General features: G+C 35.3%; 4 protein-coding genes across 4 annotated transcripts; 2 read left to right on the plus strand and 2 right to left on the minus strand.

The window, feature by feature from the left end:
* Positions 1 to 586: 586 nt before the first annotated feature.
* LOC115962559 (telomere length regulation protein TEL2 homolog) lies at positions 587 to 9,412 on the minus strand. The gene is made up of 13 exons (XM_031081415.1): positions 9,078 to 9,412; positions 8,520 to 8,548; positions 8,304 to 8,406; positions 7,428 to 7,599; positions 6,515 to 6,691; positions 6,120 to 6,280; positions 5,219 to 5,495; positions 3,993 to 4,207; positions 3,680 to 3,778; positions 3,064 to 3,590; positions 1,944 to 2,713; positions 1,475 to 1,673; positions 587 to 922 (listed from the first exon to the last, which is right to left on the minus strand). Exons 1-13 carry the CDS (start codon positions 9,241 to 9,243, stop codon positions 764 to 766), a joined length of 3,054 nt encoding a protein of 1,017 aa, XP_030937275.1. The 5' UTR covers positions 9,244 to 9,412; the 3' UTR covers positions 587 to 763.
* Positions 9,413 to 9,440: 28 nt separating this feature from the next.
* On the plus strand, positions 9,441 to 15,648 carry LOC115962560 (tRNase Z TRZ1-like). Its single transcript, XM_031081416.1, has 8 exons — positions 9,441 to 10,251; positions 11,150 to 11,312; positions 11,424 to 11,494; positions 11,611 to 11,706; positions 12,812 to 12,925; positions 13,591 to 13,659; positions 13,783 to 13,857; positions 15,113 to 15,648. Exons 1-8 carry the CDS (start codon positions 10,021 to 10,023, stop codon positions 15,185 to 15,187), a joined length of 894 nt encoding a protein of 297 aa, XP_030937276.1. The 5' UTR covers positions 9,441 to 10,020; the 3' UTR covers positions 15,188 to 15,648.
* A 2,034-nt stretch (positions 15,649 to 17,682) lies between these two features.
* LOC115964243 lies at positions 17,683 to 21,355 on the minus strand. Its single transcript, XM_031083599.1, has 4 exons — positions 21,197 to 21,355; positions 20,545 to 20,894; positions 19,657 to 19,810; positions 17,683 to 19,406 (listed from the first exon to the last, which is right to left on the minus strand). The coding sequence occupies exons 1-4, from the start codon at positions 21,353 to 21,355 to the stop codon at positions 18,204 to 18,206; spliced, it is 1,866 nt and encodes a 621-aa protein (XP_030939459.1). The 3' UTR covers positions 17,683 to 18,203.
* A 1,326-nt stretch (positions 21,356 to 22,681) lies between these two features.
* Positions 22,682 to 23,425, plus strand: LOC115964244 (double-stranded RNA-binding protein 4-like). The gene has a single exon (XM_031083600.1). It carries the CDS (start codon positions 22,682 to 22,684, stop codon positions 23,423 to 23,425), a length of 744 nt encoding a protein of 247 aa, XP_030939460.1.
* The last annotated feature ends 488 nt before the right edge of the window (positions 23,426 to 23,913 follow it).

The following is a 23,913-nucleotide window of genomic DNA, read 5'->3' on the forward strand; positions in this document are numbered from 1 at the left end:
GGCCAGTGGGCCCAGAGCCCAAAACAAGAGAAAGAAGCTTGAAAAGAGTTCCCAGTTCTCACTTCAGCAATGGTTGTTTGTACTTCGTTTGTTTTAATTTAATGATCGGTTTGGATTTCCTCACTTCAGCAAAGACTTATGTTTCAACTTTCAATTGCATGTACAGTTTATGGAATACAACATTATTCTATACAGCATTCTGGCAAGTTGTTGATAAAATAATATTCACAGCTTGTTCTACAGCATTGTTGCAAGTTTAGCCACAAATAGAGCTTGTTTATGGTAAAATATCCTTTTAGTCAAGTGATCTTACTTAATTTTCTTTATAAGGATAATAAATAGTTCAATTTTCTCCTTTCCCACCTATCTTATCATTGAGACAATTGAAAAAACAGAAAGGAGTTTGCTCACATTTAAAGAAATTATTTGAAGTAATAATTATTAAAATAAAAGATATTACTGATTTCTTCTACATCGTTTTGAAAGACAAATGTAGCAAATGATATTCATCGCTAACAATTTATAACATCCAATATGATTATTCTTTATTAAAAAAAAATTAGAAAAACTGCCACAAGAAAATTAATTAAGAAAATTTAATTTTTGCGATAAACAATTCACATAACTTTAATGTAAATATATGTAACAATCATACAAATTTAAGAAAAATATATGTTCAAACAAAGCCTACATATCACGAGCCTAGAATTAACAGCTTGGGACTGTACAAAAGACCTTACAATGTAAGAAAAGACTAACAAAATTAAAATTCCACAATTGAATGAGGGATTTTAATTGTCCCCTTGGAGAGATTGGAAGGGAGACCAACACCCTTTGCCTTGAATGTAGTTTCTGCTGATTCTAGTGCTCGGGTAGCTTGTAGGGCCATCTCAGAATGTAGTTGGAGACATGTCATAGCCATCTAAAAAAAATAAAAGAACCCAATCAGTCACGTGAGCATGGATAAAATTTTAAACAATTCCACAGTAGATGAAATAAACGAAACAAGAAAAAAAAAGGTTTTCTTAAAGTGCCAAACTTCTATTATATCTCAGGAGTTACATATGCATGGTTTCAGAATATGTTCTCAATTCAGCAGAAGTAGAGTTCTTCAAATTTCTTATGGGTAATCCAAACATCACCGTGTAACCAAAAAAGGATAGTAGCTAGCATTCAGAGGAATATACTTCATGAATGACTGATTCACGAAGCATAATAATGATGAAAGCTAACTTTTCGGAAATGTGTTAGCCGACGAATTAGTAGTAGTTGTTACGGATGGTAACAACAAAGAAATGATTTTTGCAAGTCCATTTCACAATGTTAATTATAGCATATTCTTTACTACTTGACTGTTAGCTTCAGAAAAATCTGCAAGTTCAACACACAGGCAATATTATCCACATGAAAGAGATGGTGAAGATGAAAAATGCAAGCACAAAGTTTGAGCCTCTATGGACCTTTTATTGCTTACCGTATAGCACTCTCTATCTGTGTCTGACTCAATCACTTGAAGGGCATATGTACGCACCCATTCAAGCCCAATAGAAAGTTCAAGATTTCCTTCAACCAAGGAAGATGCTACATTAGAAGGATGAAGTGCCACCAATATGCATGATGCAGCAAAAAGAACAGCTCTTCTGACATATGCTTCCTTGTGATGGCATACCTCCCTGCAGAAAATTAGCAACAGGATTCAGGGACAGATAAACAAATACTTTCCACCTAAGTTTTAACATGCAAAACGATGCACAGATACAAAGGTGAACCTGCAATGAAATAATCACCATAAGCCACCATTCACCCAATTTTCACTTTTACACCACTTCTATACAGACACACATGCAGGTCAAATAGTCATTTCTACCCAGCCATTAGATATTGACCATCTCCAGGGTATCACATCATATCAAAATATCAACATACTGAATTTTAATTAGTACCTGGATCTTAACAAATCAAGAAGAAGGGGAGCCAATGAAGATGCTTCTGGGTGCATGCTTGCACATTTCATACAAACACCAAGCATATGGATGAGTTTCCCCAGGACAATAAAATCTCTACCTAGCAAGTCAACACCATGTCTTTTCTTATCAAAACCCTGCATGGCAGGAAGCATAAAGGCGGCTGCATACACGGGAAACTTATTATGAGACCATTCTATCTGGGTTTCTTGAATGTTTGATGATCTTAGGCTCCATCGGCGTGTCTTCCCTCTCCTGATCTGACCAGGTTTTGAGGGAAGTTCCCTCTCATAACGAGTAGACCAGTTCAGCAAAGTTTCAGTTTCTGAGATCTCCTTCCAAGAACTAACTCCAGCAGGCCCTCTGCTACTAGGTAAGAACCACGGTTGACTCTCTGAAATGCTTGATATCAGGGGCCCTGTTTGATGTTTAGGTTTTATAGTTTTAGAATTAGCAAGCTCCTGAGCTGCATCTGTCATGACGTCAAGTATCATAATGCGTTGGCTGACATCAACATTTGGCGAATATAGTAGTTTGTTTAGAGTATCCAGAGATTCTAGAGGACATGTGACAAGCAAGGCAACCAATGCTCTTTGCCTCTTGTCTTCGGCTGAGTCCTCCTCACCTTCTACAGCTAAGTCAGAGCAACGAACCTGCACCAGAGTTCTAGCAAGATCACCAGCTAAATGGCTAAGCTCATCAGGTGATGCTCGCACAAGTTTTTCAGCAACATCAAGTGCCCTCTCCACCTACAATATTGCATAGGAGCAATTAATGAACTAGAAGACAACTTGGTTCACCAACTTTTGATGAAATAGGTTGAACCAAGGAGATTGCACCAAAACCTATTCACTAGTTAATTGCAACCACTTAGTAAAACTAACTCCGTTAAAATCTTTTATAGGGTGGTGGATGAGATATAATTGGCTTCTGTGAAATTTTACCAAAAGAGATCTCACAAATTGCACAGAAATGTGGCTCTTTTCAGTACCACAACTGATATTTTAAGGTTTACTATCAGGAGAGTCTTTCAAAGAATTTTTTTTATTCATTAAAAAAAAACTTTAGAGAACATAACTGATGAATTTAAATTACTTACCCCATCAGCATCATCAGATTTCCGTAGTGCCGCAACTACATCAACCAACTGTGAAATTTTTTTTTTCAAATCTGTGTCATCATCTGATAAGTCATAAGGCTGTAAAGATGAGTCACTCGAGGAATCAGAATTCTCACTTGCATTATCATCATCATCTTTATCAGAGACTGATTCATTATTTAGTGTCGCTGGATCAATGATCTCGTCTGGATCGACAAACTTAAATTCAGATAATTTCTTGTTTTTTCTCTTTAGATTGTTGCTTATCACATTCTTGGCGGTATATTTGAAGTCTTTTTCCTGTGCAGAGCTAGATGTTTTACTTTCATGACCATCCTTTTGCTTGCAATTTGAGGTATCCAGATTCCTTTTTTCCGGGGTAGGCATCCCAAACTCCCAGTCAATAATGTCACCAGTACAGCTATCATCAAGGTATAGTGGATTTTCTGGGTCAATTACTTTAGAGAACGCTAAAGCAACACTGCTAGCCATTTTCCGAACTAAATTATTAGGGCTCTCCAACCTACCTGCCAGCAATAAAACAAGAAATAAGAGGAATACCAACCAGTCACATTACACATGATGCTATACCAATAGAATGAGGAAAAGCATCTACAGCTGACTCCTTGAAGAATCAAGTGCATCACATCTTTAGTCTCATCTAGGTCCTTTTTAGACATCTTCTCCAGGCAAAGGCCTACAGCTGCAGATAAATCTAAAATAAATTAAGGGGCAACAGAATTTGAAAAAAAAAATGAAGATTTCTGTAATGCACAGGGCTTGTTAGAGAAAAAAACAGTTTATTAACATATGATATCCAGCGTTTTCTAATTAATGTTGAGGCTTCTACAACTTGTACTGTTACAGGAATTTTCCCTAAATAAAAGTGAATTTTTCAGCAACAGGCTTAAAGGAATGACAAAGGATACAAGTTTGCTGCTCCATTGGGGCTGATTGCACATATTCCTTTTTAGACCACACTGCTAGCAGACGCTGCACAGTGTCTAAGAGACCACGGATATTATGACCTTTTGTGAGTGAAGTAGCATCAGGCGGGCATTCAAGAACAGAAAATTGAAGGATCCATCGCAGGCAACAGATAGGAAATATTTTCCAGTGTAAAAATTTGTCAACAAACATGGACCTGAGAAAGAAGAGCTATGAATTTAAAATCTGTAACAGGAACACAACAGCAATGTGTTCTCAGAAGATGGTAAAAAATAAAATAAACTAAACTAAGTAAAATGAATTTGAGCAATATTTGATTTAACTTCATTCTGCCAGAAAGCCTTAAAACTCTGTGTATGATGAGTTAATCATGGATAGAACAGACTGGAGAGTTTTGTATCTCCCAATTGGCAGGTATTGCAGATATGCTTTGAGTTTACTAGCATCCGCTATGGCTGACACCATTTGAACCACTTAAATGAGTCTGCCTAATTTAACTCCAAAATGTGCACAATATTTTTTGGACTTCATTGTTGTGGAACAAATAATATACAAGTTACTTCAATCATTAACTTGCATTTAGTGGTTCTTTCATACAGAACCTTAAAAAAGGCAGTATATTTTCAAGTTTTGAATACAATTTAACCTAAAAGACAAATATATATGCATCTAGCAGTAGCCAATTTTTGAGAGGTACCATGTTCCAACACCCTAGATCAATTACATGTGTGTGTGTTTTTTTTTTTGGGGGGGGGGGGGGGGGGGGGGTGGGGACTGAATCCATAACATGATAAGGCTACTCATGTTGTTGTCAAATAATGGTAAGATTTGAACTGCCTGGTAGTCAAAGGACCAAAACTTGAAGGGAAGATAAGAGATTTTTCCTAATATACAAAATTTGAGAATTTTGAAGAACCACTCTTAATTTAAAAAACATTTATTTAACATAGAAAAATCAAAACAAGGAAGAAACATTCTATAGTGGGACATCTATCTCTGGCCTGGATTTCAGCTTACAAGAACTAGCAGATTGATAATTGCAAGTTCTTCATACAGAAATGCAATTTCTATTTCATATGCAACAATGAAAAATCAATTCACTATTTTCAAATTGTAGATTATCTACACAACACACTCAACACACATAGAGCTCTGGTGCTGCCAGATCCACTTGGCCATAAATTAACTACAAAGCATGTTCACTGACCTTACTGATGTCTGATTTTTAAAAGTCTGATGAAATAATAGCCAAAAAAACCAGTAAGCTTCAACATCACTTGCATGTTCAATAGCTAAATAATGCAGAAGCTGCTCAGACAATCTTTCCACAGCATAAGGATCTTTGATTGCTTCAATCATCTTCAACCAAAATCGGGAACCAGGGTCTGACTCAAATACATCAGCTACAGATGAATCAATATTTGATGACAGAAGGCTCCGAACATGCCTGAGAACCTGTGGAGTTATTTCACTTGAAATCACGTCTGTCAAAAAAAAAAAGGAAAAAAACAGTTTAATGCTTTGGTTGCAATTGTAATCCATTTGGTAGGACATGATAGAAGAATAATTAATCCATTATATCAAACCCAAAGCAAAATCAACGAAAACAGAGATGGTTTTAATGGCTCGGATAAGCTAGTTGTACCAGCCACTGTGTTTGAGAGATGATTAACACCTAAGGATGTTGATGGTAATACTTGTCAGGACTATGAGCCTGCAACAACTACCACAGACTTAATAGGGTGCAGGTCTTATTCTGCAGCATTTTATTACTTACAACCAATTAGGGTAATTACTTCCATCAAAATAACCAAGTGCATATAGACAGGCATGAACATTTCAATACATTTTCCTTACACAAACCCAAAATCCCAATTTCTTCCAGTAACAACCTGCGCATATGTTTTAATCAGCGACTTATCCAGAATTGAGATTTTATGATTTCATGAGATTTCAGTTTTGATAAATGAAACTAAGAAACTGTGTAACCCATGATTGTAAAATAGTGACCTTTTCAAAGAAAAATAACTTATTGAGAATGAGCACAGTCACGCATATGCACACACATGCACACATCACCATTTTTATAATAAAAAAAATTCAGTTACCAGAAGATCCACGTCGACAAATGCGAGAAAATGTTTCCCCAACAAATAACAAGGCATCACCCATGTCGCTTCTGTTGCAGAGAGTCCCATTATCAAATAGTTTCTCATCCTTTTCTTCTGCTACTGAAAGAAGTTGAATGGTAATTTGCTTGAAGAACGAACTGTGGTACTCTTGTTAAGAATAACAATAACTAAAGGCAGTAACACATATTTGATGTGTATTAAGTATGGATATCATATAGTGAAAACTAGAAAGTGGATAATACAACAAATTTTTTTTTTGATAGGTAGATAATACAACATTCAAATACGTTGATCATTTTGACAAAAACTTGTGAAAGCACAATTGCATTCTTGGACAACCCACTATATCGAGCAAAGAGAAAAAAGGATACTGTGATGAGAGTGAAGTTGGGGCTCCCAATCTTGCTTTGTCAGGAATAGATGCAATTATCTGCGCCACCCTAGATACAACTGGCGTTAAACGTTCACTCAAAGAATTTTTGGACTGCCAAAATTCTCTAGCCATATGGAGCACCCCATCATTTTCCAGCAAGCAGAGTACAAGTAATCTGTCATAGTTGAATAAGATGTAAACAGATTGACTAATAATTTATTATGATGTCGTACATATACCTGAACATACAATTTAATCATTAGACTTTTTTTTAATACAAGTAATCATTAAAAAATCTAAAACTTTCAGTCCTATGAGTTTGATGAAGAGGACACATGGAATTCAAATGTACCACATCAACTATTTTAGGGGTAAGGGCATGTATCAGATAAAACAAAAGCATGTCCTCAAGAGACATAGAGAACTATGTGTAAAACATAAAGGAAGGTGCTTGCACCAGATAACAATCTATTAGTCATAGGTCCTTTGAAATTTACAATGGCATTATCAACATACTAATTAATATCAGGTTCTTAAAATGACCATGATTTTCTATTTGCAAATGGGTTAAAACTGGCAACGCAAGTAGATGCAGAGCTGAAACAGCATGCTAAACAATTTTGAACTGTAGTTTTGTAAAAATGAATAGCAATGACCTAGTCATGAACCATCGTGATAATAGGTGTCAACAGCCAATATGAATTGAGGATTCGTTCGTCATGTTCACATTGCTTTGCAACCACCACTAAAAGCTTGGTAAGATAATGGTCTTCTGTATTGGCTAATTTTCTAATCAAGTATGTGCAACCAGAGCTAAACAAAGCTGTCCATTAAAACAATGAAATTACAACTGGGAAATGATAGTGACTGCAGTTTTAACAACTATGGATATAAGCATGTTTAACCCATACCTTTCAGTATTGGAGTGGACAGAATTAACATCATGGTCATCAGTTGCATTCTGCCGTAGACAAGGAACCAAGGTCTGAACAACCTCAGTGGCAAGTCCATCAACAAAGAAAACATCATAGACATGTATACGAGCTGAAAGTGGGAAACAAGCTAGCCAATTGGAAGCAAGATCTGCGTGCAACAGCAATCTGTATAAGAAATCAGGGACATGCATCACAAGACTGCCAAAAAAGAAGGAAAATACAGACACACATGGCAAAAAGAAAACACCACATACTTCTAAATTCTGGAAAATCAACCATCAGTTTTTTTTTATTTTTTTTTATAGGTAATAGAACTTGTTTTGAAAAAATAAACATCATGTTCATGATGACGAACACTCTGGACATGACGAAATTACAAAAAGCTCAAGTGCTAAATCTAACAGCTAACAAATTGTAGAAATCAACCATCAGTTAGAATCTTTAAGTTATACAAACCTTCTAACTCATGATGTCGTCTAAGGACTTGAGAGCATACATTCTTTGCAATTAGTGAAACTAGAAATAATTATTTCTCAATGAGGAACTTGTTTAATTGGTAAGTTACACATACAACCAACGGGCCTTAAAACCCAAATTCCATTTTTCCCAAAAAAATTAATAGATATTCTATTCCAAGCCAAAGTTTTGCCACATTGAAAAGAAAAGAAAAAGTGTTAGCTAAATATTCCATTTTCCCTATATATCTGTTTTCCACCAGGCTTTATTTTCATGCAATCAGTAATATAAAAACAGAAGAGTTTGTGTAGACAAAGATAAACAGACACAGCGCCTAATTACTTCCTAATCATGATATAAGGACAACACAATGCAAATACAAAGCAAGCACATTACCAAGTAACAGAAACCGAGCCAATGTCGGAAATGCAGCTCCTTGATAGAACGCTTGCCACCACTCCCTCCTCTTTTCTTCTGAAGGTACCTTAGCACTTAGGACCTGTACACACACCACAAGCAGAATGCAACCAAAGAAATGAAAAATGGACCTTTCAAGAAAACCAACACAATCCACAACCTCTTCAAAATTTCCATGTACAAATTTGCACAAACCTGCTCTTTATACCGCTGATCAACACTACCTACAATTCCATAATACACATGCAAATCAGTCAATTTCGCATGAATTCAAACAATAAATTAAATTAAATCCTCAAACAGTGCAAAGGAATAGTTCCAATGTTTTTATCAATCCTTAAATAGAATTACTATTTTAATACATTGAAAAATCATGAATTTCGATATTTCTGTATTACAATTCCAAAATCCATTACTACTGTTTTACTATTCCAAAAACATTAACGCTTAAAAAAATTTTAAAAAGAAGAAGAAGTGAAGATAACCTAAAACACTAACCTGCCTAAATTACTCTATTACTATTTTAAAATGTTGAAAATACATCAATTTCGATATTTCTAAATCAAAATTTCGATATTAGCGTATTACTATTCCAAAGTCCATACAAACTAAATCCAAATCGACGTTTAAAACAAAATTCTTTGAACATAACCAGTCCTACTAATCCAAATTTGTTGCGAACTTCATGAATTTCGATATTTTCTGTTCGCTTCGCACAGTTTACGAGTAACGGAAACGAAGAAGGTGACTGACCTGAGAGGAGAGAGGAATCGAGAGGGAAGAGAAGAAGAGCGAGAGAATGAAGTGCGCAAACGACTTCGTCTACGTGCTTAGCGCTCTTTATAGCTGAGATTACTTCGCTGACCTTTTCGATAAGCTTGGTTTCCATTTCTCTCTTTCTCTTCGTACTGTCCTCCATTACTAAGCCACGCTGCCAATGCTTGCTAATCTTTTTTTGTTTCGCTGTTGATTTTAGTGCACGAGAAAGAAGACGATGAACCAGTGAAAACGTCGTCGCTTTGAAACTTCTTCTTTTTTTGGAAACAAACAAAGCACTATATTAGCCCAATTGTTATATAGCCCAGTACTATTCCCGACCCGACCCGACCCGACCCAATTCTGCCAAGAAGGTTAAAAAAAAAGACGATGAACCAGTGAAAACGTCGTCGCTTTGAAACTTCTCCTTCTTTTCTTTTTTTTTTTTTTTTTCTTCAGGTGTAGTTCTTCCCTCTGCTTCTTCTTCTTTATTTCTTTTCTGTTTCTTTCTTTCTTTAAATCTTCATTTGCTTCTTCGCGAGACCCATTTTCTGTGAGAACGATCCAGGAAGAAGCATTTGGGCGGTGGAGAGGAAGAATTGAAAACAAAATTTCTGCCGCAACTATCTGTGAGTGAGTTGTGTATTTGTGGGTTGTAATTGGTGTTTTTGAGGGTTGTGATTGTGGGTTTGTGGTGTTCTGTGTGTTGTTGAGAAAAAAAAAAAAAAACTAAAGAATGAGTTAAATCAAAGAAAAGGGAAGATGGGTTTGTGGTCACTCTGGTTCTGCCATGGGAACATGGTATGGTGGGTGGGTTTGTCAAGGGAGGTGAGTTGCTGATTCAGGTTTGGTTGAGAGAGTAATACCACCTCCTCGACTCTGCAACCCAGACCAGCTCCTCGTCTTGTGGACCAAGACCGTGAGTAAGTTTGTTGAAGCCATGGAAACTGGAACCAAAGATTCTGGGCAGGCCGAAGACAAAGAGAGCTCGAACAAAACGAAGTGTGTTATGAATATACAAGGGTACCCAGTAAAGGGTTTGTCAATCGCAGGCCATGAAACCTGCATAGTTTTCCCTTCTCTCAATATAGCCTTTGATATTGGTCGCTGTCCCCACCAAGCTATACAGCAAGACTTTCTCTGTATCTCCCATGCCCACATGGACCACATTGTGAGTGTCCCTTCTGTGCTTTGCTTACTTTTTTTTTTTTTTTTTTTCTTGCTCTTTGTATTGCAAAATTTTGACTTTTTTTTTTTTTCATTCTTTGTTCGTTTTGTGTTCTGGGTTTTTGTTATTATTTATTTTGGTGGTGTTGGGGCTGTTGAATTTAGTTTTGTATGCACTGTTCTGTATTGGGCCAGTTCGAGTTTTTGACAATTTAGTGTGGTTAGATGATAAATACTAGGTAACTGCTTGTGTAATTTGTGTTTTCTTTTATTGGGTTTAGGATATAGTGCTAGTAGTGTGATGATTTGTAGTGTTGTGTGGAACATTGTGGAGCTTTTATTGTTGTCTTGGTACTGGGTTTTGAATGAGTTTGGAACTAAAAGTAGTTGAAGATATATTCACTGTTTAATGTTGTACTACAAGATGACTAAGAGCTGAAGAACTCTACTTTAGTGCCTAGATAGATTCATATGATGCATCACGTCATTGGATAGATGTAAAAGATAGGTTTCTGTTTTTTAATTGTGTGCATTGTAATGGATCTTTTGACCATTATCTAATGTTATGGCATATTTTTCTATGTCTATCAATGCAAACAATTTTTGAATTTCTCACATAGTCTGAATATAGAATTTAAACATATCAAACAGTTCCAACCTCCCTGCTCCCATTCTTCCAGAAAGAAAAATCATGAAAAAAGGGGTTTTCTCCTATTTTCATGGCATTATTTATCAAAATTTCCATGAAATTCATTTAATCTGGATTTTGATACTTTCACAAGTTTTAGCTGATTTTAAACTTCTAAATTATGTCTTTTAAGTCTCACTAAAGAGATTAATTAGTATAGATTACACATGGACTCTTTTTCTTGAGTTCTACTTATAACTTAATATCTTGAAAGGGAGGACTCCCCATGTATGTTGCAACTCGTGGCTTATACAGAATGAAGCCCCCAACAATCATTGTACCAACATGTATAAAAGAAGATGTAGAACAACTCTTTGAGGTGCACAGAAGAATGGACCAATCAGAGCTGAAGCATAATCTAATTGGCTTGGATGTTGGTAATGGCTGATCTTGAATTGAATTCTTTCATCAACTGAAAATGTTGGTCTCGTCTGCTCTCCTTTCGCATAATGTAGTTTTAAGTAAGCTTATAGAGCTTTTATTTTCAGGAGAAGAGTTTTATTTGAGAAAAGACCTTAAAGTAAGAGCTTTTAAGACGTACCATGTCATTCCAAGCCAGGTATCTTTATTAGTTGTAATTTTTTTTCTCTTATGGCTTTCCATTCAGATGCTGATGAATTAGTATATAATTTGAGCTATCTTTAGTATTTATTGACTGTGAATGATTCATGACAGGGTTATGTAGTTTACTCTGTAAAACAGAAACTTAAGCAGGAGTACATTGGCCTTCCTGGGAACGAGATTAAGAATTTGAAGTTATCAGGTGTGGAGGTCTGTCTTGACAGTTGCCATCATAAACTTCTTACTGATACTATGTGATTGGAAATTTGCTTCCTTTACATTCTGGGGGACCTTTATATTGCAAATTTTTATAGATTATTTATAAATAAATTGCACTTTTTTATGCAACTGTGCTACCACTTATTGACTATGTTAGAATTATGGTTAAGTGATTAAACTCACCATTTCCTAATAGGTTAAGCTTTTGGGACAATCGGTAATTTAACATGGTATCAGAGCAGGAGATTCTGAGTTCGATCCCTGTCTTCACTCTACCTTCCATTTAAAATATTAAATTCCCACTTGTTGGGCTCCCACTTACTAAGGGGAAGTTTAGGCCCACAAGTGAGGGGAGTGTTAGAATTATGGTTAAGTAATTAAACTCATCATTTCCTAATAGCTTAAGCTTTTGGGACAATCGGTAATTTAACAGACTGCAATATTCTTCCTTTCCCCTGTTAATTTGATATGGAGAGAACTAGAAGTGGGATGTGAGAAAATAGCCATGACCATGAGTAAAAGCAGTAGACAGTATCCCAAAATTTATCATTTTCGCCTGCTTTCATTCCAAAGTTTAAAAATCCGTGTATAGCATCTGCAGTTGGAAGATATGCTGTACTGTTTTGAATATTGGTTTTCTTTTCTGTTATCATGTGTTATTTCATTGTATGCAAATTTTTTTTTTTTTTTTTGGTTGAAATATGTTTGAAATATGGAAAATAAGCTTAGAGTTTTATGGGGGCATTGTTTGAGTTTCAAGACATACATTTTTGGCTTTTGCTACATCAAGGAATTATATTGAGACCTCAAAACATGTTTTATGTAAAAGGTTCAGCAATTATATTGAAACCTCAGAACATGTTTTAATAGATGTTTGCTTTGGAAAGTTCTACCATTTTACCTAATATCTAGCTGGGCTTCTATTTTCCTCTTTTATTTTTAATGCTCAGAAGGTTTTGACATTTTTTTTTTTTGTTAATATGGCCTTATTGTTTTTGAAATTTATGTCCCTGTCTCTACTGACCTTGCTCTTTATTTATTTATTTATTTTCTTTATTATAATATATTAAACAAGGCTGGGACTGTTTATTTGCAGATTACATACACTGTGACAGTACCTGAAATTGCTTTCACTGGAGATACCATGTCCGACTTCATAGTTGACCAAAATAACATTGATGCCTTAAGATCAAGAATTCTAGTTATGGAGGTGCATTTACTTTGATTATGCTGTGTTACTTTACATATACTTTGACATTTTGGTATATCAAGGTTTAATTTTATCAGACCATTTTTAACTTCTTGCACCAGTTGTAGTTTTACAGTCAAAGGTAACTGTGATCAAACTTATCAGAAAATAAGGATAAGAAAAGAATGGAGTAACTCTGGTCGCTAACTTGCTGTTTGTTTTTGTAGTCTAGAGTGATATAAATGTGGCGTCTTTTCTTTATATAATCTGTAGTCGGTGTCTTCTGGTGGCTTGCAATGGAACGTATTGCACTGTAATTAATGAGAGGTGGATTTGTGATAGATTGCTATTCTCAAAACTCACTAACACACACTTGCTTTAGATCATGTAGACCAAATGAGAGGAAGTATCAACTGAAAATTTCCCCTTTTTTCCCCATTTTGTGGTATTAAATATTGATCACTCATGCAATTTGGCTCATGCAGATACCAGGTCAACAAGAGTATCTCATTAACACTTCTGTGTGTAAATATAATACAAAAGCATGTATTAACAGACACATGCACAAAGTCACTCATATTTACTATCTACATAGGTTGTACTGCTCAAAATTGTTGGGAGCATCTGTCATGGTTTGCATTGTGGGTGAGGCCCTTATTAATTGTTTACATAATCTTTTCATGCAGTGCACCTTTGTTGATAACTCGGTTCAAGTGGAGGGTGCAAGAGATTACGGACACACACATATATCTGAGGTTTAGTTGTTAAACTCTTCTTTTGGAAACTATCATGCTGCATGCACTTCCTTATTGGCCTGTGTCTTGTCTGATGCACCTTCCTGGGTTTCTTATTGTGTTTTTGTTATGAGATTTTACCAGATAATAGGTCATGCAGAAAGATTTGAGAACAAAGCAATTCTTCTAATCCACTTTTCAGCTCGTCATACAGCTGAGGTACTATATAAAGCAATTCTTTTGTCTAATTTATTCTTAAAGTCTCCTCAGTGGATCAGTCACAGGGTTACAGCCCACATAATGAGTTCTTGATACTCTTCTAGCAGCAAATTAGTTCTATCAGCAAGATATTATCTCTTCTATTTGATCAACCCCCCACTACCAAGAAGTGAATTAACTCATTGGTTGCCATATAGCACAGAAGCATGGGCATGGGTGGTAATATTGACTAAAAAGAGTCGTCATCTGCTATTAAGCCTTCATACATTTAAAAAGTTGACAGAGCAATAGTGTGTGTGATAAACTTAGTAAATCATTGTGGGTGTATTGTATGGGATGGTCCAGTTGTATCTTATAAGGTCTTCCTTTTGTCTCCTTAATGGTAACTAGTTAAATTCCCGCACAATGTGCGGTGTAATTTATTATTAGTTTTCTCCAATATTTCAATAAGTTTGCCAAGAATCTTGTTAGTTAATCGGTTGACACCTCAATTTCCAATAGAGATATTCATGATTCATATCCCCAAACTATCGATGTATAAATTTTTTTTTGAATAATTTTACTTGTAAAAAATTGTAATCTTTAGTTATTTTATAGACAAAATAGAAATCATACTATGTGTGTGTGTTCACAAATTGAAAATTGCATGATATGGTGGTTAATATAGATAAGCATGTTTCATGCCTACTAAAAAAATGTATATATCCTTCAATTATTGTTTCTCATATAAATGTAGAAAAATTATATTAAACACACACACAGACACACACACACACACACATATATATATATATATATTACATGTGATTGAAAGGAGTTAGGAAATTTAAAAAAACTAAGATTTATTTTAGTGAATTCACAAACATTTAATTTTTTTTATTGCTCTTGTGTCAATTGTTGTCAAAGCAACTAATCATGAGTAAGAATGTCATAATCTAAATTTATTATTATTATTCCAACTAAAAACTATCTCTTATATAGAATTTATAAAAATAATCATATAAATTCATTTGATATAAATAATTAATGCACAACTATAGATAATTAATATAAGCATTTACACTATTGGCTAATTTAATGAACTAATACTTTGATATAAATGCAAACTTTGTTGATTTAGAATTCTAACTAAATAAAGAGAACTTCTAGGAACGCTCCACATGGCACAGCCTCATACTTTCTAACATGAGATCTCTGTTTTTATATATAATATTGATATTGATTATATTGTTAATTTGGTACTTTGATTTGTCAGGAAATTCAACAAGCTGTATCTGCTTTGCCTTCACCTTTAGCAGGTCGAGTTTTTGCGCTCACAGAAGGTTTCTGATGGGAACTGGAGTAGTGTCTCTGTTTTGAGCACCTGAATGCTGTTGCCACTTTGGAGTTAGTGGATTCATGCAAACCCCACTACTAGCTCAGAAAACTGAGTTGGTGACATTGTGATTTTGAAGCTTGTGGGTTTATGAAGGCCCCCCAATTTTCAAGAAGAATTCCAGCAGGATGCTTAGTCGGGAATGTTCTTTAAAGCTTGTTGGTTTTCTTGAGATGCCATATCCATTTCTTCTTTTTCCCCGGGTGGCTGCGTGGGTGTGTGGAGGTAGGGGGGATTAAATTGGCTAAACATTGGTCCTCTCATTTGTCTCAATATACTGATTTTGATTGTTTTCATTCTGGCTCAACGCAATTACCTTTTGATACAATGTAGTAAGAGCACATTTTGTGTGTGACAACTGACTTAAGATCTCAAAAAAAATGATTCATAAAGCTGAGAAAGCTCATTTTGACGAATCAGTTGAGTGGTCGATTTGAATGCTTTTTGTCAATTAAAATGACTTGGGGATGTAACTCATAATACAGATAAGAGGAACGATGGGGAGGCAATATTTTTCATAATTGTTTATATGGTCTGTTGTAATTAAAATAACACCACTTTCACTTAGGTTAATCATTGTACATGACAGTAAAGCATTAAATTACTACTTTGACATTTACATACCATTGGAAAGGTAAAGCTAATGAAAATGAAAACATAGATTTTTAATGGGAAGTTCCCATTAGGAAGGTAAAGCTAATGAAAATAAAAACGTAAAGGAAAATGAAAACATAGATTTATAGTATGGAAACTCTATATTTGGAGAGGGAGAAATACTTGGGCTCAAGTTAGTTGAATAATTTATTATTTTCTACTAGAGATGTGTGTTTACAATGGAGGAGTAAAAGAGAAAGAAGGCGAGAAGAACATTATATTCCATCGTAGTAAGGGATTTAGTATCTTTTCTTAGGTCCTTCATCATCTTTTTATAGTGGTGGAGATAGGCATGTATTGCTTTTTTATTGGATAAAGTGTTGTTTTTTCATTGGAGAATGACAAAGTTGAGTTTTAACAAAAACCATTAATCATGCATATGGTGCCTTATGCACTCATGTTTGTGCATGTAATATGTTATTGTAATCGTAGTGGTTTCTAGCTCCTACTTATAGTTGGCATTATTTGCATTATTTTTCACCCACAATCCATTATTCCCAGTAACCAATAATTAATAACTAGTGGTTTCATGTCATTTTTGTATCTAAAGGTTAATGGTTATATGCCTTCGTAACCCAATGCATACCCAATTTCAAAATGCTTGGGTGTTGTGATTGAATTGAATCATTTACACATGGGATCACCGCTAGATGTTGGTGAAAACTGGGATTATCATGCACTAATCATAAGTTAATGTTTAAGCTTTCAGCTTAAGCATTTGGTGGTATTGGGTGTATTACTAGAGTTTTTATCCATGCAAAATGCTATATATGTATAACAAACTAAATTGATCATATATTTTGCTCCCAAAAAAAAAAAAAACTAAATTGATCATATATAAGCCATTGGAGGGTCTCACCAAATGTTCAAACTCGTCTTTAACTCAATGAGTTATATATATGAGTTAACTCGGCTAGTTCAAAAAACCCTTTGGTTTTCTTCCTCATTCTTTGATCTTGTTTTAGCATTTCAATTTATCTTGGACGCGTGTCATTGGCAAATTGGTCGATTATTTGCTAATGGACAACATTTGGTACAATCATTGACACTGCTTTTATTATATATCAGTCATAGTAAATCATTACATCAATTAGTGTATAATAAGAGCATGTCACTAGATTTATTGTACTTCGAAATCTTCCCATCAGGTGTTAACATATCATGTATTGGGATTTGGGACAATAGGATTAAAGATTTTTGGAAGAGATTCAACCTCCAAACTACAGCCAGCATTTGGAAAGCTGTAAAGCTGTTTAAGGAGGAACACCCTTTTGACAATCATTCTGTTTTCATGCCAAAATAAAGGAGAACAAGAAGCAGCTAATATTTTCCTCAGAACCGTCTCTTAATCTGGTACAAGATAAACTTGAAACTCAGATTCTCTGATTATTCGATTTTGTAATACTGATAGTTGCTTCTGTAGCATATTATCATAATACCAGGGGAAGAAAAAAAAATCGTTTATTAGTTATTACAATCACTTCGTCCAATGAAAAGAACTCATGGGGAAAAAATCCAGAGTGCTTCTCCCTGGAATGATTTTCAATATAACCAAAAAAGAATCCACATTCAAACCACGTGAGAGAATATTAAGGCAGAGGCTAATAGTGGCACAAGAGAGGCTCATTTAATGGATGGATGCAAGTTAATATTTGTCACTTTCTGAGATTATAGTGGAGAGGTAATTTCATACTAACTCATCACAAAAAGTATACATTTGTAGACAGAATTAAATCTTATCTAAGATTCCTCCCATTGTATACATCAGAACTCGGGTATAGACTGCCATCTCAAAATGCAGACTAAACCTAACAAACCAATCACGAATAACATCCATATAGAAGTGTCTGAAAAAACTTCAATTTGTTCCAAGAAAAGAAAAACTAATAGCATACTATCAATTCTGCAAATGCAATACCAGGAGCATGATGCAATATTAGCAAAAATTTATATTTCCATGCATGTCAAACTTCAACTTTCAATCTATTGGCTACATCAGCCATTAAACAACATAGTCTAGCTTCCAATGCTAAACAACTAACCACTTCCCCCATGGATCTCAGCTCTTCATGGAATTCTGGATGCAAAATCAATGAAGAAAATTTTTCATCCAGCACAGTTGATGTCCATGCATGTCAAACTTCAACTTTCAATCTATCGGCTACATCAGCCATTAAACAACTTAGTCTAGCTTCCAATGCTAAACAACTAACCACTTCCCCCATGGATCTCAGCTCTTCATGGAATTCTAGATGCAAAATCAATGAAGAAAATTTTTCATCCAGCACCAATCCAGCACAGTTGATGTCCAAGCATGTCAAACTTCAACTTTCAATCTATCAGCTACATCAGCCATTAAACAACATAGTCTAGCTTCCGATGCTAAACAACTAACCACTTCCCCCATTGATCTCAGCTCTTCATGGAATTCTGGATGCAAAATCAATGAAGAAAATTTTTCATCCAGCACCAATCCAGCACAGTTGATGACATCTTCAAGCTTAGGAATCCAACTGCAGGACTTCAAACCTAACTTATGTGATGCTTCAGGACATGGAATTGCTTGAGGAAATTGCTCATACTTCTTCAACCACTTCCCCAAATACCGAATCAAATTCATCATCTCTTTACCATTCAAATTTCCAATTGATGACGATAATGTCACTGCATCAATATTTGAGGATGCCAGCAGATAGTGCAAACAAAGCTCTGATGCAGAGAACCCGTCATGTGCTATCATAAGCAAAATTGAAGCCTCCTTTGCTAAACGCGATTTCTTCCCTGTGACACTCCTTTCACTTGCTTTCTCAATTGCTGACAAAAACTGCTTCTCCCATTCTTTCCTCATATCCACCATACTGTCATAAGCATCTTTCGCCGGACAAAGAAAATACTTCAAAATGGCGAGTAATTCAGATGCCCCAAGATCCGATGCATGCTTAATACAAAGACATAACAAGTCTGACCTCTTCTTCGCCACAAGTCTATTGACCAAATTCGAATAACAAGAATGATCAATAACCCCATTAACAATCAGAACCTCGACCAAATCCCAAATTTCAAAATCCACACACCCATCCAAAACCAAACCAGCAACATCTTTACCCGTCAAAGACCCTAGCCGTTCAATCCAGGCCCGAGTATACCCACTTTCAGACAAATCAATCCCAATGGAAACACCAACTTTGTCCCTAATTTTCTCATGAAACTGATTCAAGATCAGTAAAAACTCATCCTTATCAAAATCTATCGGGTTCTTGAGCTTCCGCTTTAGCTTAGTATAGAACTTTTTCCCCATTTCAATGACTTCAGAATCGGTTTGAGATATTTGCCAACCGATAACAGGGTTAACAAGCAATGTGGGATTTGGGTCTTCAAGTTTAGGCCTCAGCAAAACATCATCTGGGTTGAGAATCATAGGGTATTCTGACTCGGAAGCAACTGACTCAGTATCTGCCGAGGCCTTTATTATCACTTCAAGCAAAGTCATAGCAAAAATTTGAAAAGCAAAGCTCAAAACCTGAGTGGTAAACAAATATATAACTCTGAATCAAACACTAAAACCAAATAGAATAAACCCAAAAAAAAAAAAAAAAAAAAAAATCTACTGCAAAATTTTCAGCCAAAGGAAAGCAAAAGTTCAAAACCTGAGAAGTAAACAAGCTATAGAACAAAACAGAATCAAATATCCCAATTATTTTTTGAAAATGTTTCAGTTAAAGATTGAAACTTTATTGAGTTGAGGTTACATGGAGATAGGGAATTCGAACCTGAAGAGCCGAAGAGGAACGGTGCGGCGGCGAAAGCAAAAGCGAAACCCTGACCCTAGCCGAGCTGAGCTTCAATGTCTGAGGAAATTTTGCCGCCTCTCGAATACTAACAAGATACAACACAAGAACACGTTCATAATCGCATGTACTGAATCTATGACCAAAGTTTCATGGGCTAAACTTAAAAGTTAAAAGCCTAGGCCCATGTCTTGAAATTATATAAATATAAATAAATATATATATATATATATATATATAAAATAGACATTTATTATGATTAATTTTATATTAAAATTATATATGATTTTATTTGGTTATGAAATTTTTTTTTTCATAGGTGAAAATATATTTTTTACTATTTAAAGAAAATATTTACCGCTCCATGGAGGGCTTATATATAATTATATATCATAAGTTATAAATTTGATAGTTATAATGAAGGAGATGAATTGAAGCCATAAATATCTTCATCAAGAACATTAGAATGTATCGATTGAGTTACAAAACTTTTAGTTTTTCTCCTATTTTAAACTATAAGAGAAAATAAAATACATATCATAAGTTTTTTAACAACTTATTAGAGCATTCTCATCAAAATCTTGCTTTATTAATTTTAGCATACCACTTTACAATCCACCCAACATCAAACATTCTATTTTTTTTACAACTTCATTTAAATAATATTATTTTTATTTTACCACTGTGTCTCTCTCTTTCCACCACTTTCTTCTCAGTCTAAGCAACTCCAGTCACAGCCACACCCACGGCTAGCCAATGCCAACCACCATCACCACCATTAAAAAAAAACCACCAATCGGCAGCCACCACAATCCCCAACCACCAAAATCACAAACCTAAACCCACAACCGCTTCACCACCCAAACCCACATCCTCATGCACTTCCAAATAAACATTTGGATCTTAGGGAGTGTACTTGATTTCCATATCCACGAGCCCGGAAAGGAATTTGCTTCTGATGGTTGAGTAGCAAGTCTATAGGCACCCTTTAAGTTGAAACCACCTTTGGAGGACCCTTTCCAAGCAAGCTTATCAACATTTTTGGCTGCAATTGGGAATGGAACAGCTTGAATGCTCTCTTTAATCTCAGGGGGTAAATCAAAAGGAATGGCTGACCATAACCAGCCATGGGGGGAGATGACATCCTTCACCTTGAGGTTGGAGGAATCTAGGGGGATTGGGCGTGGAGAATGGACCTTAAAGGACCCAAATCCGACCAACTATCCCTCCAAAAATCAAGCTGGCTATCATGACCAGGGATCCATTTCATGCCCTCTTTAAACACTAGCTCTCCTTTCTTCAAACTCCTCCAAATTGAAGATCTTGGCAGCTTGGATTCATCTCTGGAATTTATACGTTGTCTGGTCCCATATTTCAACTTAAGCACCTTGGCCCAAAGAGCATTACTCTCCGAGTGGAATCTCCAATTAAGCTTAGCTAAGAGAGCCGTATTCCTACCCTTAGCTGATTAGAGCCCCAAGCCTCCTAGATCCTTAGGAGTGGTGACTTTCTCCCAGCCAACCCAGTGCATTTTCCTAGAGCTATCAGTAGACCCCCAAAGGAAATTCCTGTTAACTCTATCAATACCCTTAAGGATCTTTTCGGGAAGCTGAGCATTCTGCATAACATAAGTGGGAATGGTGGATGAAGAAGCTTGAATGAGAACCCTCCTTCCCGCCATGGAAAGTAAACTTGCTTTCCAACCAGCCAACTTCTAATTAACTCTGTCCAATACAAAACCAAAGCCCTGCCCCCTATCCGAATTCTTAAGGGGAAAACCAAGATATTTACCCAAGTTCGGAGTTGTTCGAAACCCAAGGGTGTCAGCTAGATTCTCCCTTAGATCAGGATCAACATTGGGAGAAAAGTACACCCGAGATTTTGCTTCACTCACCGACTAGCCAGATTTCTTACAAAAGACATCGAAGACCCCCTTAATGGCCTGGCAATTAATCTGATCAGTCTTTGCAAAGAGGATAAGCTCATTTTTTTTTTTTTTGAAAATTCATTTAATTAGCCAAATTTCGAAACAAACCAATAACTATATTAGCCCAATTGTTAGATAGCCCAGTACTATTCCCGACTTGACCCAATTACCCCAAGAAGGTTAAAAAAAAAAGTCATGGGTCTTGACTTTTGAACCATTGGGTTATCTGAGTCACAGTTCATGTTATTTTACAAAATTATGGTACTATTTGAGCCATTTATTTTATATATGGTTATAAAGATTAAGACCCATGAGTTTTCAACCATTATGGATTAGTTCTTTTGGACAAGTGAATTTATCATATGCAACAAAAATAAAAGTTAATAGGTATGCCAAATCGAGAGTTACTAATAGAGATTTAGACAGTTTGGCGTACTAAAATCATTTTGAAAACTTTTACTTTAGATGTCACGGTTCCTTGGGAAATAATGAAAAAAATACTTTTGCATGGTATATTATCCACAATATTTTCACAACAAACTACCTCAATTTTCATAAAACTACATATGAATGACCTCTTCAATTATTATAAAAAATACTTTCCAATCCATTTTCAAAATCAAAGAAATAGTGTGAGGCAATGGGATAGGAAACTAGAATTTGAAGGAAACAAAAAGGCGACTTAAGAGGTGCATCCAATGTTGAACCATCAGCATTGTGTGCTAAACAGGAAGTAATTGCAACACAAGATGCTGCTTCGTGCAAAAAGAATTTATAGAAGAGGCTACACAACAAGACTCCATTGTACTTGATGAAGAACAAGTTCAATAACAGACTACCACACAATTATTGTTCCATAATTCAATTGCATTCAAAATTTGTTTACTGTTTATCAATAGTAAATTGTTATAAATATATATTCAATATAGTTAATAATGTACACTAACATGAGTATTACCAAAGACATTATTCAATATATGGATAGTATTAAATTTTAAATAGTCATTGAATACCTATTGATCATATATTCAATATCTATCTATACTACTAATAATATGATTCCTTGTTTGGAGATAGATGATGGCTTCTTCGTCCTCTCAACCCTTGAAAATTGAGAAATTGAGCTCCAATGCCTTTCCTCAGCCTCAGCTTTCAACTCAGCCTTTGCTTCAGCCTCAGCCTCAGCCTCAGTCTACCTCTATCTCTGCAGCACAATCCTCTTCTTCATGCCTTCCAGAATCGGTGATACACAAGAATCGCCTGCAGGAATACACACAAAGGTCGGGCATTCAAATGCCAATATATCAAACTAGAAATGAGGGAATACAACATGCACCAAAGTTTAGGTCAACAGTGGAAGTGGATGGATGCATCTATACCTCTCCAAGCACTTTTTCGCTTAGAAAAACAGCTGAACAAGACGTTGCCAAACTTGCATTGGGACACATATCAAAGAAGATAAAGGATGAAGGATGTCCTCATATTTGTGTGGATAAGATATTTTGCAAGTCTATCCTCAATGAGTTTGCTATCAAGATGAACCTGGAGAAGCCTACTTACAATATTTTTAAGCTAGAACAAGAAGGGTTCCTTCCAGTTTTCATGTCTACTTTGGTTTTCAACGGTTTATATCATACTAGTGAACTTGGTAGAAATAAGAAAGAAGCTAAACAATTGGCAGCACACGCTGTTATTATCTCTCTTTTGGGTAATTCTGGGTTGGGAACGGTTCTTTCTAAGATAATCAAGGGTTTCATCGTTTTGCATACTAAAATATTCTCACACAAATTCTTAAACTATCTAAAATACCCCTATCTGTTGTAATAAGGCATCTAGGTTTTCTACTCCAATTAAAATTAGGGTTTAGTTTTTCTATATAAGTAAATCATATCATATCATATATAGTATATAATAGAAGTTGGGTTTAGAATCTGTAGTTGTGGTCCTTTTGTAGTGGTACTTTGGATTAAGTAATGTGTTTGAGTTTGGTGTGAGAGTATAATTATAGTGTGTGTGTTTAGCAGTTAGTTTGTTTCTCATAAGAAAAAAAGAAGAAGCCGTGGTTAAGCCAAAAGGCTTCACCAAATTGCAATTTTTTTTTTTTTTTTTTAGATTTTAAAAGAAATAGATATATATTTTTTGCTCTTATCTTCTTAAGAAAACTAATGAAAATCTTAGTGTAACTTTATGCGTTTATTTTGCTTATTATTCAATTCTTAAATTAATGCTTTGTTTATTATTTTAGTTCGTAAATCAATGCTCATTTATTATTCAGTTAAATCATTATACGATTCTCAAATCAATACTTATTT

Source organism: Quercus lobata, chromosome 10, assembly GCF_001633185.2.
Source record: "Quercus lobata isolate SW786 chromosome 10, ValleyOak3.0 Primary Assembly, whole genome shotgun sequence".
Lineage (NCBI taxonomy): Eukaryota > Viridiplantae > Streptophyta > Magnoliopsida > Fagales > Fagaceae > Quercus > Quercus lobata.

Excerpts from the sequence above, each read along its gene's own strand:
- LOC115964244 (XM_031083600.1), top strand. The coding sequence starts at position 22,682 with ATGGCTTCTTCGTCCTCTCAACCCTTGAAAATTGAGAAATTGAGCTCC.
- LOC115962560 (XM_031081416.1), top strand. The coding sequence starts at position 10,021 with ATGGAAACTGGAACCAAAGATTCTGGGCAGGCCGAAGACAAAGAGAGC. Across the intron at positions 11,495-11,610 it reads ACCATGTCATTCCAAGCCAG|GGTTATGTAGTTTACTCTGT; the intron begins GTATCTTTATTA and ends GATTCATGACAG. Across the intron at positions 13,858-15,112 it reads CAGCTCGTCATACAGCTGAG|GAAATTCAACAAGCTGTATC; the intron begins GTACTATATAAA and ends TTGATTTGTCAG.
- LOC115962559 (XM_031081415.1), bottom strand. The coding sequence starts at position 9,243 with ATGGAGGACAGTACGAAGAGAAAGAGAGAAATGGAAACCAAGCTTATC. Across the intron at positions 8,407-8,519 it reads ATCAGCGGTATAAAGAGCAG|GTCCTAAGTGCTAAGGTACC; the intron begins GTTTGTGCAAAT and ends GTGTGTGTACAG. Across the intron at positions 3,779-3,992 it reads CCCAATGGAGCAGCAAACTT|ATTTATCTGCAGCTGTAGGC; the intron begins GTATCCTTTGTC and ends AATTTATTTTAG.
- LOC115964243 (XM_031083599.1), bottom strand. The coding sequence starts at position 21,355 with ATGGCGGGAAGGAGGGTTCTCATTCAAGCTTCTTCATCCACCATTCCC. Across the intron at positions 19,811-20,544 it reads ATTTGGAAGTGCATGAGGAT|ATTCAGTACATGCGATTATG; the intron begins GTGGGTTTGGGT and ends CTTTGGTCATAG. Across the intron at positions 19,407-19,656 it reads GTTCCTCTTCGGCTCTTCAG|GTTTTGAGCTTTGCTTTTCA; the intron begins GTTCGAATTCCC and ends TTTACCACTCAG.